Genomic DNA, 13,747 nt, shown 5'->3' with positions numbered 1-13,747 from the left:
GTGGACAATCATACAATTGGGGTTGGTCCAATGGATATCCTACCGCAGAGGATTCCTCACCCCGGTTTAAAAAAGATCGACTTTATGTCCCTCCAGATTGAGAATTTCATTTCCTAGTCAATGATAAGACTTTTCCCGAAGATATCATAACACACTTCGGTAGACTTCATAGTCTAACTAATAATTGTGTCATTGAGGAAATTGTGTCTGAGGCTTAGGATCACACATGTGATCAACCTCTTATCAGTGGCACAATCAGTCCAAATTCTCAGACCATGTACATTGTTGATGAAGAAATAGTCATAGAAAGTCCCGCAGTCTCACAGGACTTTCCACCCTTGTCCTCAGACCGCAATGCCTCTCACTGCAGTCATGATTCTTAGAAAAATCCCATTCCTGTCATAACCCATACTTATGCTATGGTAGCTAAGTCTTCTTTACCAAACTCCTCAATCAAAAGTTCAGTGACTCTTTAAGCAATTCACCATGAACTACCCATAGAAAATTTTGAAGTAGGTCAATGTTCTCAAAATCCTGAATTTTCTAGTTCTAATGAGTCAAGCCCTCGGTGTCAAAAAATTTCAAAGACTTCCAGGAAACCGCAATTAAACACCAATGACTGCGGATCTCCAAAAACTTTAGCAAAAAGAGCTTTCAAAAAGGATACTCGATCTCGAGGCACAAATCGAAAAATGTTCTCTAAAAACAAAAGACACATCAAATTTCCAAAATCTAAAAGTCTAGAAAAGTTTGTTTTTGATCACTATCTTTCAAAAAAACTCTCCCATCAAGAAACCATGGAAAAAGGAATGTGCAGTTTCAACATCGATTCCTAATTCTTCTGACAAAACCCAAAAGAAAGAAAGGTCTTTTCAAACCAATGGTTTTCAAATCTATTCCTCAGATGATCCAAAATGGAAGGGTATCTTACCTACTCCAACACTTTTAAAATCACCTCAAGGTTTCAACAAATGGAAAGGCATTTTACCAAATCCCAAGAATAGGTCCAAAGTGTCTAGACGTGCAACACCTTCTTCAAGACAAATGTTATCAAAATCCAACAACTCACATGTCAAATCTTACCAACCTTGGACCGGTCACAAATCAACCACACCCTTCAGACCGCTGACCAAACAAAGAGCCAAAACAAAAGACAAAATTTCAGCATGTCAGTGTCAATGTAGTTGTCAGAAAAAAATTTCTCATGTCAAAACTGATACTTTTCATAAACCTCGTAACCTTTCAAAAAGGCACTACACTCCAAAAACTCACAAACACCCAGGACTAGGATTAATAGTTGACACGAAACCAGTCCCTGCAACGTCATTTCATGCATCAATCAGAAGCTCGTCTGTTGTCCCAGGCTCCAAACTAGTTTGGATGCCAAAACTGTTGAGAGAAAAACTTGGAGACACACTTGAACAAACGTTAGCACAAGTATATTGCAGAATAGAGTTAATCTCAAAGGATCTAAAAGCTCAACAATAATATAGTTAGATAGTTAGATAGCTAGTTGCGGAAAGTAAAGAAATATAAATTACAATAGTTGTTATATCAAGAATACACTTAAATTGATTCATAACAAGGAATTCATTCACACCGAGTTAGTAAGCGAGATCAAGTTTAGTGATTAAGTCTAGAAGACTTGCTCTGAAGAGAGGTTATATTCCAGTAGCAGTTTGAGTGTGAAGAGTAATAAGATAGAGAAATGAAGAAGATAACTTAGAGAAATATATTCAGAATAAGTTCATAAGTTAACAGTAAGGAGTAAGAAGTGAGAAGTAAGAAGACATAGTAAGAAGTAAAATGAGTCTCTATTTATAGAGATTCAGAAATAAACTACTCTATAAGCAGCCGTCCAAGGCATGCTAGATGATAGAGTACATTACATAAGATAAGTAAAATAAATAACTAAGACTGCGGATGCTGAAGACTTGATGACTCCGGATGCTGAGATGGTTGCTGATGGAGAACGATTGCGATTACAGTTGTAGAATTGACTCCGGGTGCTGGATTGGCTGCGGGAGCTGAACCGTTGCGGTAGTAAAGAGAAGGTTGCAGTAGTTGAGTTCAAGAGGTTCACTTTTATGATTCAACAATTTCCCCCTAAGTGACCTCTTTAACTCCGGTTCAGTTATCAAGTTTGAGGAACTTGATCAAAATCCACCAAAATTTTCTAACATTTTCCAGCCAAGTGATTTTTCTTGTGATCTCAAACTTGACTTCAACAGTAGTGTGCTTTGATCTTTCTACTGCGGTCTTGCAGATATCAAGTTGCTTCTTGGGCAGGCGGTGCATGGCATTCATCGGAATGAAGTATTTGACATTGTCTGTCTTCCGTTTGAATATAATGCCAAGTTCCGGGAATTTGGTTGCGCCTAGAGATCTTTCTTCATAGCCTTCGGTAAGCATTGGCACAGGTTCAAGTGGTGGAAAGTCAAATTTCTTGAGGATGGTGGGGTGGATGTCCACGTCGATTTTGGCAAAGTCGCAAACAGTGTCCTTTAGAAAGGATTTGGCTTTGTCAAGAGCTATCTGCATCTTTGGATGCTTCTCTGTCTTGTTTTGAAAAACTCTGGCAATGAGAAATATTTCTTCAGGATTCATGCAGGGAAAGTCCGCCTGGGTGCATATGTAGTCATGCTCTCTTCTGGTAAGAGTGAATTGAGCAAAGTCTGCTTTCATGAACTTCCGCATCTTGTAGTTTTTCACTGCGGATGGTCTATTGTTATACCATATGTTTTCTACTGAAGAGCCATGCTTCGCATAGAAGCGAGTGAGTCTTTCAAATTCCATCGGCAGACGCTTGTGATCAGGAAGACTGCGGTCAAAGGATTCGAAGATAGCAAAATACTTGGCATTGGGAGAAATTTGAATATTCCAATAACCATCGGATGGTGGTTCAGCATACGTGAGATGGGGAGTGTAGTCTTCATCTAGCAGCCTGCGGTGCGGATTGACCCATGAGTTGATCAGCGATTCATCGATCATTATGTCAAATCCGCACTCTCTCCAGATGAGTTCAGCTAACTTGGCTGCTTTCTAGTCTTGTTTTCTTTGAGCTGTGGCAGGGGAGTCTGAGGAGCTTTCTGATGACATATGTTCCTCAAGGTTTTTGAAATGAGGAGGTGTCTCAGGCCTTTTTGATGTGTCCTTAGGAGGTGAAGAGGGGGGAGTTGGAGTATGTTGAGATGGTTGCGGTGAAGGCTGCGGTGTGGGAATTTTCTTTGTGGTGATTGGAGAGCTCTGACGAATGGATGTATCTGAGCGATGGCCTTCTTCATCACTTCCCCCTCTTGAGGAACGCAACCCCGGTGCTTCCTCAAGCCATTGTTTGAGGCCATCCACTTTGGCACAGACCTCTGCAAAGTGAATTTTCATTGTTTCGGCCAGTTGTGAGTTATTTGGAGTGGCAGAGTTGAAGAGCAGCTTGTGTATGCCTTTGGTAAGCTGAAGTATCTTAGGGCCATGGAAATTGGAGGTAAGGGATTTCTGCATCCAGTTAATCGTTGCATGAAGAATAGAGATAGTGGACTCATAGGCAGTATGAGTCTCATCTATCACCCTTTGAGATTGTGCAGCTTGATCCGTAATGGTTGTTTGTAAGCCTTGTTTGATTGCGGTCACCTCAGTAATGAGGCGTTCCACTGCAGCAATAAAGTCTTGATGATCGGCCCTGCGGTTGTTGTCAAGAGATCGAATCCCCATTTCGACTTTGAGAGAGATGCACTCAGCAGCCATACGCTCTCTTGTCTCAAGTCGTTCAATGCGTTCAATGAGGGACTGCGGTCCCGGAGTATCTTCAGGTGGAGGTTGGGTAGGCTTAACTGCAACCAAAATTTGATCGACTTTGGATTGGAGATTGAGGAATTCTTTTCTGGTGACAGCATCTTTCTTCTTCTTCTTCTTCTTTGCCTTGGGCTTAGAAGTGGAGTGTTGAGACCCGCTGGATTCTTATTCTTCTTCTTCGAACATCATTAGGTCGTCATCTAAAGGATTTGGTTTATTGACCTCTTGGATGTCTTCATCATCAAAACCGAAGGTTGGGGCTGAGCTGAGTTCAATAGCTGGCTCTTCGTCTTGAGATGGATTGACTGCGGTAGGTGGAACAGGAGTTGAAGTAGGGGGAACATTAGATGTACCTGCGGCTGCGGTTGAGTCTTGAGCTTTCAATACAGTTTCGGCCATTTGATACATCCAGGTTTGAACCTTTTGGATTGTGGCAGCAGTATGGGCATTGCTGATGGCATTTGCCCAGTACTTGGCCACAGACAGGATTTCTTGTTCCTTCTGTTGTTGTTGTTTGACCTGTTGCTCCTTGCGGGCTTGGAATGCTCTTTTAAAAGCAGCATATTTCTTGACTTCAGCATCAGTAGTTGGCTGATACCGACTCCAAGAATCAATAGAATCTTCGCTGTCAATTCCTTGTGTTCGCACCAAGGTGTCCCTTGGGTTCACGGATCCTGGAACATTAGTGCTCACCGTGCCTAAACCACCTGATAAAGATGTAAGCAGAGTAGGATTTTCTGGGCTTCCTTAGTCTCCTTGACCCGTGGTCAAGTCTGGCCTCGGCCCAGTTCTGGCATGGGCGAAAAAGATGTCCTGCGGATGGAGTGGTGTTTGAAGTGTTTGGGATACTTGCAAAAGGATGGAGTCTAACTCCTTAGAAGAAAAAATATGCAGTCTGGAAGCCCTGGAGACCTTAGGGCGATTTCCAGATTTATCTACTTGAGATAAAACTAGGGGCTGTCTCCACGTTCGGATGAAGAAGAGGATGAAACAATCTCACATGATGAGGTTGAGTGGTATTCGAGGGTGGTATTGAATGGATGTGCGGCCATCCCAAGGACTACCAGAGCCGGTTGAGAGGCTGCAGTATCAGTCCGGTCACGCATTTGGCCAGTGGTTTCGGTTGTCTTTCTTTTCTTGAGGATAACTATAGGTTGTCTATCTTCATCATAATCACTGCTCGATACAGTGGTGGTTTTGGTTTTTCATTTCTTAGAAGGTGTGGTTTGTTTTGGGGCTTTCTTCTTGGGTGTGGTAGCTTTCTTTTTAAAAGCTACATATTTTCTTCGTTGAGAAATGGGAGCAAGTGTAGTGGCAGAGGGGGCTGCGGTACCGTCAGGGAGAATGGTTGTAGAAGGAAGAGGTGGGGTAAAAGGGTATGGGATAATACCCTTCGTGGCCTCTATATCATCTGAGACATCATCAGTCTCAAGACCAAGCAAGGTAAGAATGTGTGTGGGAAGCCTGGGGATAGGTCCAAATAGAGTTTGATCAGAGGAAGGAGTGTACCTTTTGAGATCCTTGGTGACAAAAAAGTTGATGTCATTGCCCAAGTCGAAGCATCCGCATGTAGATCAGAAATACATAGAGACCAAAATTGAGCAAAGGTGAGCTCGGTTGGGTTCTCTCTGGGGTGCTCTTTGGGAATGTATTGGAGGAAGTCATCCCAAATGATCTGACCGTAATTGACATCGTGGCCTGTGAAGATGCTCCATACCAATTCTATCAGCTTTAAACCCATGTTGTCGATGCCTCTGGTCCTGCCAGACAGACAGTGGATGACAAAGTGGCATAAGAACTGCGAAACCGCAGCCAGTTGGTTCTTCTTGAACTCACCAATCCCTAGGATCGGTTTCTAATAACCCATTTGGTAGAGTGCAGTGGTGATGTCAGATAAAGATGGTGTGAAGATCTTGATGGAGGGATGAATCAGAAGGTTTACGGCAATCAAGAACTTCTCTTTGGTCAAGATGACCAAAGAATCATTGATGAGGTTAAGATGCACCTCTTGTGGGTTTTCCAGTGGTCTGTATGGAGAAAGAGCACACTTGAAGAGTGTAGAAACGGGAACAACGTCAGTAAATGCGTCGAATGGGCCAAATAAGATATGGTTCTTGAGATGCTTGATCATCAGTTTTGTTGGAGCATTATACGATTGATGATCTTCAAACACTGGTCAGAAGTTGCTTGAGGCGATCGACGGAGATATGGAACCAGTTTATCTTCATGGAGCCTGAAGCCTTGGATTGCTTCTTGGATGCACCTGATTTCGCCATTGAGAGATGTGAGATTGGAGTTCTTGAGAGCTTTTGGGATTTTTGAGAAAAAAAAATCGATTAACAGAAAGCGTAAACGATTTTAGAGAAGAAGGTGGGTTTATAAAAGGGGGTAAAAGGATTTTAACCCTAGGTAAACGATAGAAGGGGGGTAAGAAGTTGAATGGGGTTTTTTTTGGGGGGAATCAATGATTCTGGGATTGAATCTCAGCCACACGAATAGGAAACGGTTTTTGGAGAGATTTTAAGAAATTTTAAAAGGGGTTTGCATTTAATGGTGGATTAGACGCATGGTAATACATCAGGTAAACGTGGGGTGAGGAGAGAGAAAGTTGTAGCTGATGGGAAGTGGTTGGGAGAGGAAAAGACAAGTTGAGGATGGATTGATTTGGGAATCGTTCTTTTTGTCATCATCCCTAAAATAGGTCTGATCATGGGTTTATTTAGAAAGAGAATGTGACAATTTCTAAAGGGAATGTTTGTATTTTATTTAAGGAGTGATCATTAAATAGCACACAAGGATTCAAGAGTTAATGATCTGTTGGAATTTATTTAAGACGATTGCGGATGAATTCATCATTGCAGTTGAGAAACTCCATTGCGGATGAGCAAAGAAAGATTTCAGAGAGAATCTGTGAGAAAACACTTGTACAAAAATTATAAATAAAGGAACATTAAAACCCATGAGAGATACGTATGACATATGGTTGCGGTACCTAGATTGCGGTATCAAAAACATCTATCATATGTAATTCTTAGTTAGAACCGCAATGGAGACCAATGATGGTCTGCGGTAGCTAACACTTCATAAAGAATTGTGGGTCCGGATTCATCATTCCGCAAAGTAGGTTTTCGATGAGACTGCGGTGGGACACTTCTGGGACATTTGACTATAGTGAGGAACACTGTGGTCTAAGGGAAAAGATGGAAAGTCCTTTGAAATTTCGGCACCTTCAACAACAATTTCTTCATCAACTACGGATGAAATTTGAGAATTTGAAAGAGTGGTGCCACTGACAGGAGTTTGATCACATGTGTGACTAGAATCCTCAGGCACAATTTCCTCAATGACACAATTATTGCTCAAATTGTGTAATCTACCAAAGTGAGTTTTGATATCTTCGGGAAAAGTCTTGTCATTAACAGGGAAATGAAATTCTCTATCAGGAGAAACATACACTCTGTCTTTGTTGAAACGGGGTGAGGAATCCATTGCGGTAGGATACCCATTTGACCAACCCAAATTATACTTATTGTCCACGGTTCCATTATTTACCAAATTTTCAATAGCCTCACTTTCATTAAACAATTTTTCAATTAAGAGATTTAAGCGTACAATTTCTCTCTAAGCTAAATCTCTCTGGTTCAAAGCTATTTCTAATTGGGTTTCACTTAACATTCTAGTATCTTTTTCTAACTCTAGATCCCTCTCTAACATTGCCATCTTAAGTCTCTTGTTATCCAGTCTTCCTCTCACATGGAACATCTCTTGGGACGCAATGTTCTTCTCATCTAGGGCTTTGTTATAGTCTGTAAGGACGGCGGCACAAGTGTCATTAAGATCATCTATGTAGGGTTGACAGTCATCCATGCTATAATTTAAAGTTTGGATCATGAGTTTTACCTGTTCAACGATGCTTAGAGTCCCACCTTTCGCCACATAGCAGTAGTTTTTGTTCAACATTGCTGACCCATCATCATTTGCAGTGGCCAGCATGTAGATTTTCCCTTTTCCCTTAACACTGCTGATGGTCTCTTTTTCATCGCCTGATGACCAAACTTGATGGTCACTTTTAACTTGAGCCACATATGCCTTTGCCTTTTCTTTTTCTTCCAACTCTTGAGCCATTCTAAGATAGAATGCTTTGTCCTTGACTACATTGGCCTTACAATTTTTTGCGAAGTGATTTTCTTTATTGCATTTGTGACAAATCACAACATCAGTCTTGTCTTCTGATTGAGTACCGGAGTCATTGTTCTGAGGAGACTGTGGTACCTCCTTGGGTTGATTGTTCTAAGAGCCTTTAGGATACCGAGAGTGGTTGTTCTGAAGACCGAAGTTACGGTTGAATGGATTTTTGTTGAATTGTTGATTCTTGCGGAAAGAAGAGGGTGGTATGCGGTTGAACTGTTGGCTAACTAGAGCAATAGCCTTCTGAAATTCTTCTTCATCATCATACTCAGAGTCCACTTCGTATGACTGTGGTGGGGTATCATATGATGAAGAGTAAGGTGACTGCGGTGGATCTTGTGCTATGAGAGCAAGTGGTCCTCCGAAGTCAGCACAGTCTTTGAGTACAGTGGATTCTTGTGCTTGAAGTTCTCCATAGATTTTGTAGAGTGATAAAGAGTGAATCTTCCTATCACCTTGGACTATCATTTTGGCCGTAGTCCAATGTCGTCCTAAGCCATTAAGGAACTGGAGATTGGTTTCATGGTTGCTGCGGATTGTACCAGCATTTGATAACTTTGTGACTATCAGGTTGAATCTCTTGAAGGAGTCTTCCAAACTTTCACCAGCATGAGCTTTGAAGTTGTTGAAGTCATTGAGTGCGGTAGTGAGCTTCTTATCTTGTGCTTGTTCTGAGCCTTCGTACAGGTTTTTGAGTACATCCTAGATCTCTTTTGCTGACTTGCAATTTATGATAATATCAAAGTTGTCAGGAGCGACACCACACGAAATTTCATAAAAAGCAACAACATCATTTTCCATTTTATTGAGATTATCCTTGGTAGGACGGCTCATAGTTGGTTGACCTCCTCCTAGTCTGGTTGCCGCGCCGTCAGTTTGAACTGGTTTGAGGACTTGAATGTGTGGTCCTTCTTCCACGGATCGCCATACATCTCTACCCAGTCTTCTTAAGTACCTCTCCATTGTTTGTGACCAGTGATGATATTCATTTGCTACCAGTATCGGAGCTCGGTTAGAACCACCAACACTATTGGAGACATTCAGAGATAACGATTGTGCCATTTTGTTTTTGTTTTTTTGTTTTTTTTTTTTTTTGAGAAATGAGCTTTAGTGGTATAGAAGGCTTACTGAGAAAATCAGAGTTCCGATATCCAAAAATCAACGACTTTGTCTCTGATACCAATTGTTGAGAGAAAAACTTTGAGACACACTTAAACAAACGTTAGCACAAGTATATTGCGGAATAGAGTTAATCTCAAAGGATCTAAAAGCTCAACAATAATATAGTTAGATAGTTAGATAGTTAGTTGCAGAAAGTAAAGAAATATAAATGACAACAGTTGTTATATCAAGAATACACTTAAACTGATTCATAACAAGGAATGCATTCACTCCGAGTTAGTAAGTGAGATCAAGTTTAGTGATTAAGTCTAGAAGACTTGCTCTGGAGAGAGGTTATATTCTAGTAGCAGTTTGAGTGTGAAGAGTAATAAGATAGAGAAATGAAGAAGATAACTTAGAGAAATATATTCAAAATAAGTTCATAAGTTAACAGTAAGGAGTAAGAAGTGAGAAGTAAGAAGACATAGTAAGAAGTAAAATGAGTCTCTATTTATAGAGATTCAGAAATAAACTACTCTATAAGCAGCCGTCCAAGGCATGCTAGATGATAGAGTACATTACATAAGATAAGTAAAATAAATAACTAAGACTGCGGATGCTGAAGACTTGATGACTCCGGATGCTGAGATGGTTGCTGATGGAGAACGATTGCGATTACAGTTGTAGAATTGACTCCGGGTGCTGGATTGGCTGCGGGAGCTGAACCGTTGCGGTAGTAAAGAGAAGGTTGCGGTAGTTGAGGTAAGAGGGTCACTTTTATGATTCAACATAAACTAACCATGTGATTTTTAGGCCTTGTGCAAGGAGGAATAAGAAGAAGAACGGTTAATCGATAGTGCCTGCTCCTTGCACATGACTGGAAGGTTAGAATGCCTTCAAGATTTCAGGCCAATTTGCAACGGTGGAAATGTCACATTTGGGAACAATGCTAATGGGATAATCCGAGGTTATGGTGTTCTCACTACGGGAAACTTCTCTATTCAAAAGGTTGCTTGTGTAGAAAGCCTTAAACACAATCTCATTAGTGTTGGTCAACTATGTAAAGCAGGCCATCATGTTGAATTTGATGACCAGTTTTGCTATGTAATGATAAATGATAGAATCACATGTCTGATCAAGTCCAGATCCGAAGGTACTATGTACCCTCTGGATGTATCTTTGATCATAGGCAAACCGCAGTGATGCTTTTTATCCAAAGGTGTATCCGAAGTTAGTTGGCTATGGCACCGCAGAGGTCTTCCAATCCTCAAGTTCAGCAATGATACCCTCTGTCCTGCATGTGAATGTGGAAAGCAATTCAAGGTAAGTCATCCCACGTTGATTGATTCCTCAATCTATGAACCATTGGAACTTTTTCAGATTGATCTCTTCGGTCCATCTACCATAGCCAGTCTTCATCACAAAAAATACATACTGGTTATTGTGGATGACTTCACTCATTTCACATGGGTCTTCTTTCTTCGAACCAAGTCAGAAACACCGCATGTGTTGATCAACTTCATCAAGGAAATAGAACTACAGATCAAGTTGTCAGTCAGACGTATCCGAAGTGACAATGGAACCGAGTTTACTAATCATCTTCTAAATAGTTTCTTGGTCTCCAAAGGGATTACACACGACTTCTCAGCTCCTTACACACCACAACAAAATGGCGTAGTAGAACGAAGGAATCGCACTCTAGTAGAAGCTGCCAGATCTATGCTCAACTTTGCAAATCTTCCTCTCTACTTCTGGGCCGAAGCAGTGGCCACAACCTGTTTTTTTCAAAATCGAAGCATTGTATGCAAACGACTCAACAAAACACCATATGAAGGTCTCAACAACCGCAAGCCAAATGTTTGATTCTTTCATATCTTTGGGTGTAGATGCTTCGTAATAAACAACAGAGATCACCTCAATAAATTCGCAGCGAAGTCTGATGAAGGCATCTTCCTTGGCTACTCCAATAACAAGGTTGCATATCGAGTTCTCATTAGACGTACAAGGTTTATAATTGAAAGCTTCGATGTAAAGTTTGATGATTATCACATCCGCAACTCCGCTCCGTCAACTGAAACCACCACAACTCTAGAAAGTGATATTCATGCCTCTTCGGGTCCATTAAATCTAGTTGAAATAAACTATGATGATCTTTTTGATCCTGTTGATTCAGCCAAGCTATCTGAAGTTCTCGTGTCTCAAGAAGCTCAGCAACAACATGCAGATGTATCTGGTCCTATAGCGTCCGAAGAAGTATTGCTGAATACTTCCACCTTGCCGATTGAGAGGGAAACCTCCACTCCAGACCAAACAACAACCATCGAGGTTCCAGTACCAGATAGTGACGCTCCAATCCGCAGAGAGTTTCAACCATCAAACGTTTCTTCGGATTCATATGATGAAAACATTGACACAAGAACAGATTCAAGGGTTATCACAATCCCATCCGCAATGCATGGGAACCTTCGTAGGTTCAAGGCGAACTCCCTTCTAGACTCCAGGGGGAATCTTCGTCATCTGCCCAAGATAAATCTAATCCTGCCTTCCCCGTTCAACACACTTCAGCAGGATGTTCTCAAGTCCAGGGTCCAAATGTAGAGTCTTCTGATATTGAAGACATTCCCTCCACTGCAGCTGCTGATCATCTGATACCTCGTCTACATGTATGGACGAGAGACCACCCACTATGTCAAATTATTGGCAACCCATCCACATGAATCCAGACTCAGTCATCCAAGGACTTATCTGATCACTGCCACTACGCAGCGTTCATGTCCTCAGTCGAACCTCGATTGATCAAAGAAGCGTTACTCGAACCAGACTGGATTTCTGCAATGCTAGAAGAACTAGAAGAATTCAGAAGGAACAAGGTATGGCAACTCGTTCCAAAACCGCAAGGCCACACCGTTGTTGACACAAGATGGGTGTTCAAGAATAAGTTAGATGAATCTGGTGCGGTCGTCAGAAATAAGGCTAGACTTGTTGCCAAGGGATATAGTCAACTTGAAGGCTTTGACTATGATGAAACGTATGCTCTGGTAGCACGAATGGAGGCCATCCGGATCTTCTTAGCATACGCAGCACACAAAAACATCAAGATTCATCAAATGGATATGAAAAGTGCTTTTCTCAATGGGGAATTAAAAGAAGAGGTTTATCTTCAGCAACCTCCAGGTTTCGAAATCATTGAATTCCCAGACCACTTCTACAAGCTTGAAAAGGTTATCTACGGTCTAAAACAAGCTCCTAGAGCTTGCTATGAGACTCTATCTGAATTTCTTGTCTCTTCAGGTTACAAAAGAGGAGTGATTGATCCCACATTATTTCGAAAAGCAAATGGTGACCATCTAATGCTTGTATAAATATATGTGGATGATATCATGTTTGGCTCAACTGATCAAAAAATGGTAGATGAATTTGCTAAGCTCATGACCAACAAGTTCCAAATGAGCATGAATAGAGAGATTAATTTCTTTCTACGACTTCAAGTGAAACAAGTCCCTCAAGGGATATTCATTCATCAAGAAAAATACACCTCAGAACTATTGAAGAAGTACTCAATGGATAATTGTTCTTCGGATAAGGTTCCCATGGCCTTCGGTTATAAGATTTCTGTTGATCCATCAGGTGAATCTGTTGATCACAAGTCTTATAAAGGTATCATTGGCTCTCTGATGTGCCTCACTGCTAGCCGACTGGATATAATTTTTGCAACAAGTGTATACGCAAGGTACCAGGCTGACCCAAAAGTGTCTCATATGAACGCAGCCAAACAAATCCTACGATACTTAAAAGGAAGCAAACCTCTTGGATTATGGTACCTCACAAGAAATGATTTCAGTCTTCAAGAATTTAGCGATGCAGATCATGCCATATGCAAACTTGATCGTAAAAGCACCTCAGGTGGATTTCAATTTCTGGGTGGAAGACTAGTCATCTGGTCCTCAAGGAAACAAAACTGTGTATCACTGTCTACCGCAGCAGCTAAATATGTGGCCGCGGCCAGTTTTGCTCTCAATTCTTATGGATGAAAACCCAACTGTTAGACTACGGATACAGAATGATGCGGATACCAATCTATTGTGACTCTAAAAGTGTCATAGCGATTTTTCATAATCCTATTCAGCACTCCAAGACTAAGCATATTGAACTACGGTATCATTTCATCAAAGACCACATTCTGAAAGGTAACATTGAACTAATTTTTGTCCATTCTCATGAAGAGATTATTGATGTATTTACAAAGGCACTTGACTCTACAAAACTCAACACTTTCTACAAATGTTAGGAATGATGAATTTGTCCACAATTCTTTTTGAATTGATAGGTACCGCAGACCATCCTTGGTCTCTATTGCGGTTCTAATTGAAGCTATTTATGTTAGATGGTTTTGGTATATTCTATGTACCGCAACCATATATCATAATTATACTTCAATGGTCCTTATTGTTTGTTATTACTAATCTTTGCTCCAAGTGTTCATCTCAGTTCATCTACCCAATCATCCATCCGACGTCATGTGATCCATCCGCAATGATGTGTCCATCCACAGTCACATTAATTGATATTCAGACTGTTACATTCTCTTGAAAAAACAAAAAAACATGGTGTGCTATTTAATGATCCTTCATTAAATAGAGAAAACATTAAAGAAAAACATTCTTTGTGC

General features: G+C 41.0%; 1 protein-coding gene across 1 annotated transcript; it reads left to right on the top strand.

Moving 5' to 3' along the window:
• Nucleotides 1-12,638: 12,638 nt before the first annotated feature.
• On the top strand, nucleotides 12,639-13,109 carry LOC122196108 (secreted RxLR effector protein 161-like). Its single transcript, XM_042898434.1, has one exon. The coding sequence runs from the start codon at nucleotides 12,639-12,641 to the stop codon at nucleotides 13,107-13,109; it is 471 nt and encodes a 156-aa protein (XP_042754368.1).
• The last annotated feature ends 638 nt before the right edge of the window (nucleotides 13,110-13,747 follow it).

The sequence above is a fragment of the Lactuca sativa genome, chromosome 9 (assembly GCF_002870075.4).
Source record: "Lactuca sativa cultivar Salinas chromosome 9, Lsat_Salinas_v11, whole genome shotgun sequence".
NCBI lineage: Eukaryota > Viridiplantae > Streptophyta > Magnoliopsida > Asterales > Asteraceae > Lactuca > Lactuca sativa.
The sequence above is the reverse complement of the archived record's forward strand: the minus strand, read 5'-3'. Positions and strand labels throughout refer to the sequence as shown.

Coding starts and splice junctions, on each gene's coding strand:
- LOC122196108 (XM_042898434.1), top strand. CDS start 12,639: ATGGATAATTGTTCTTCGGATAAGGTTCCCATGGCCTTCGGTTATAAG.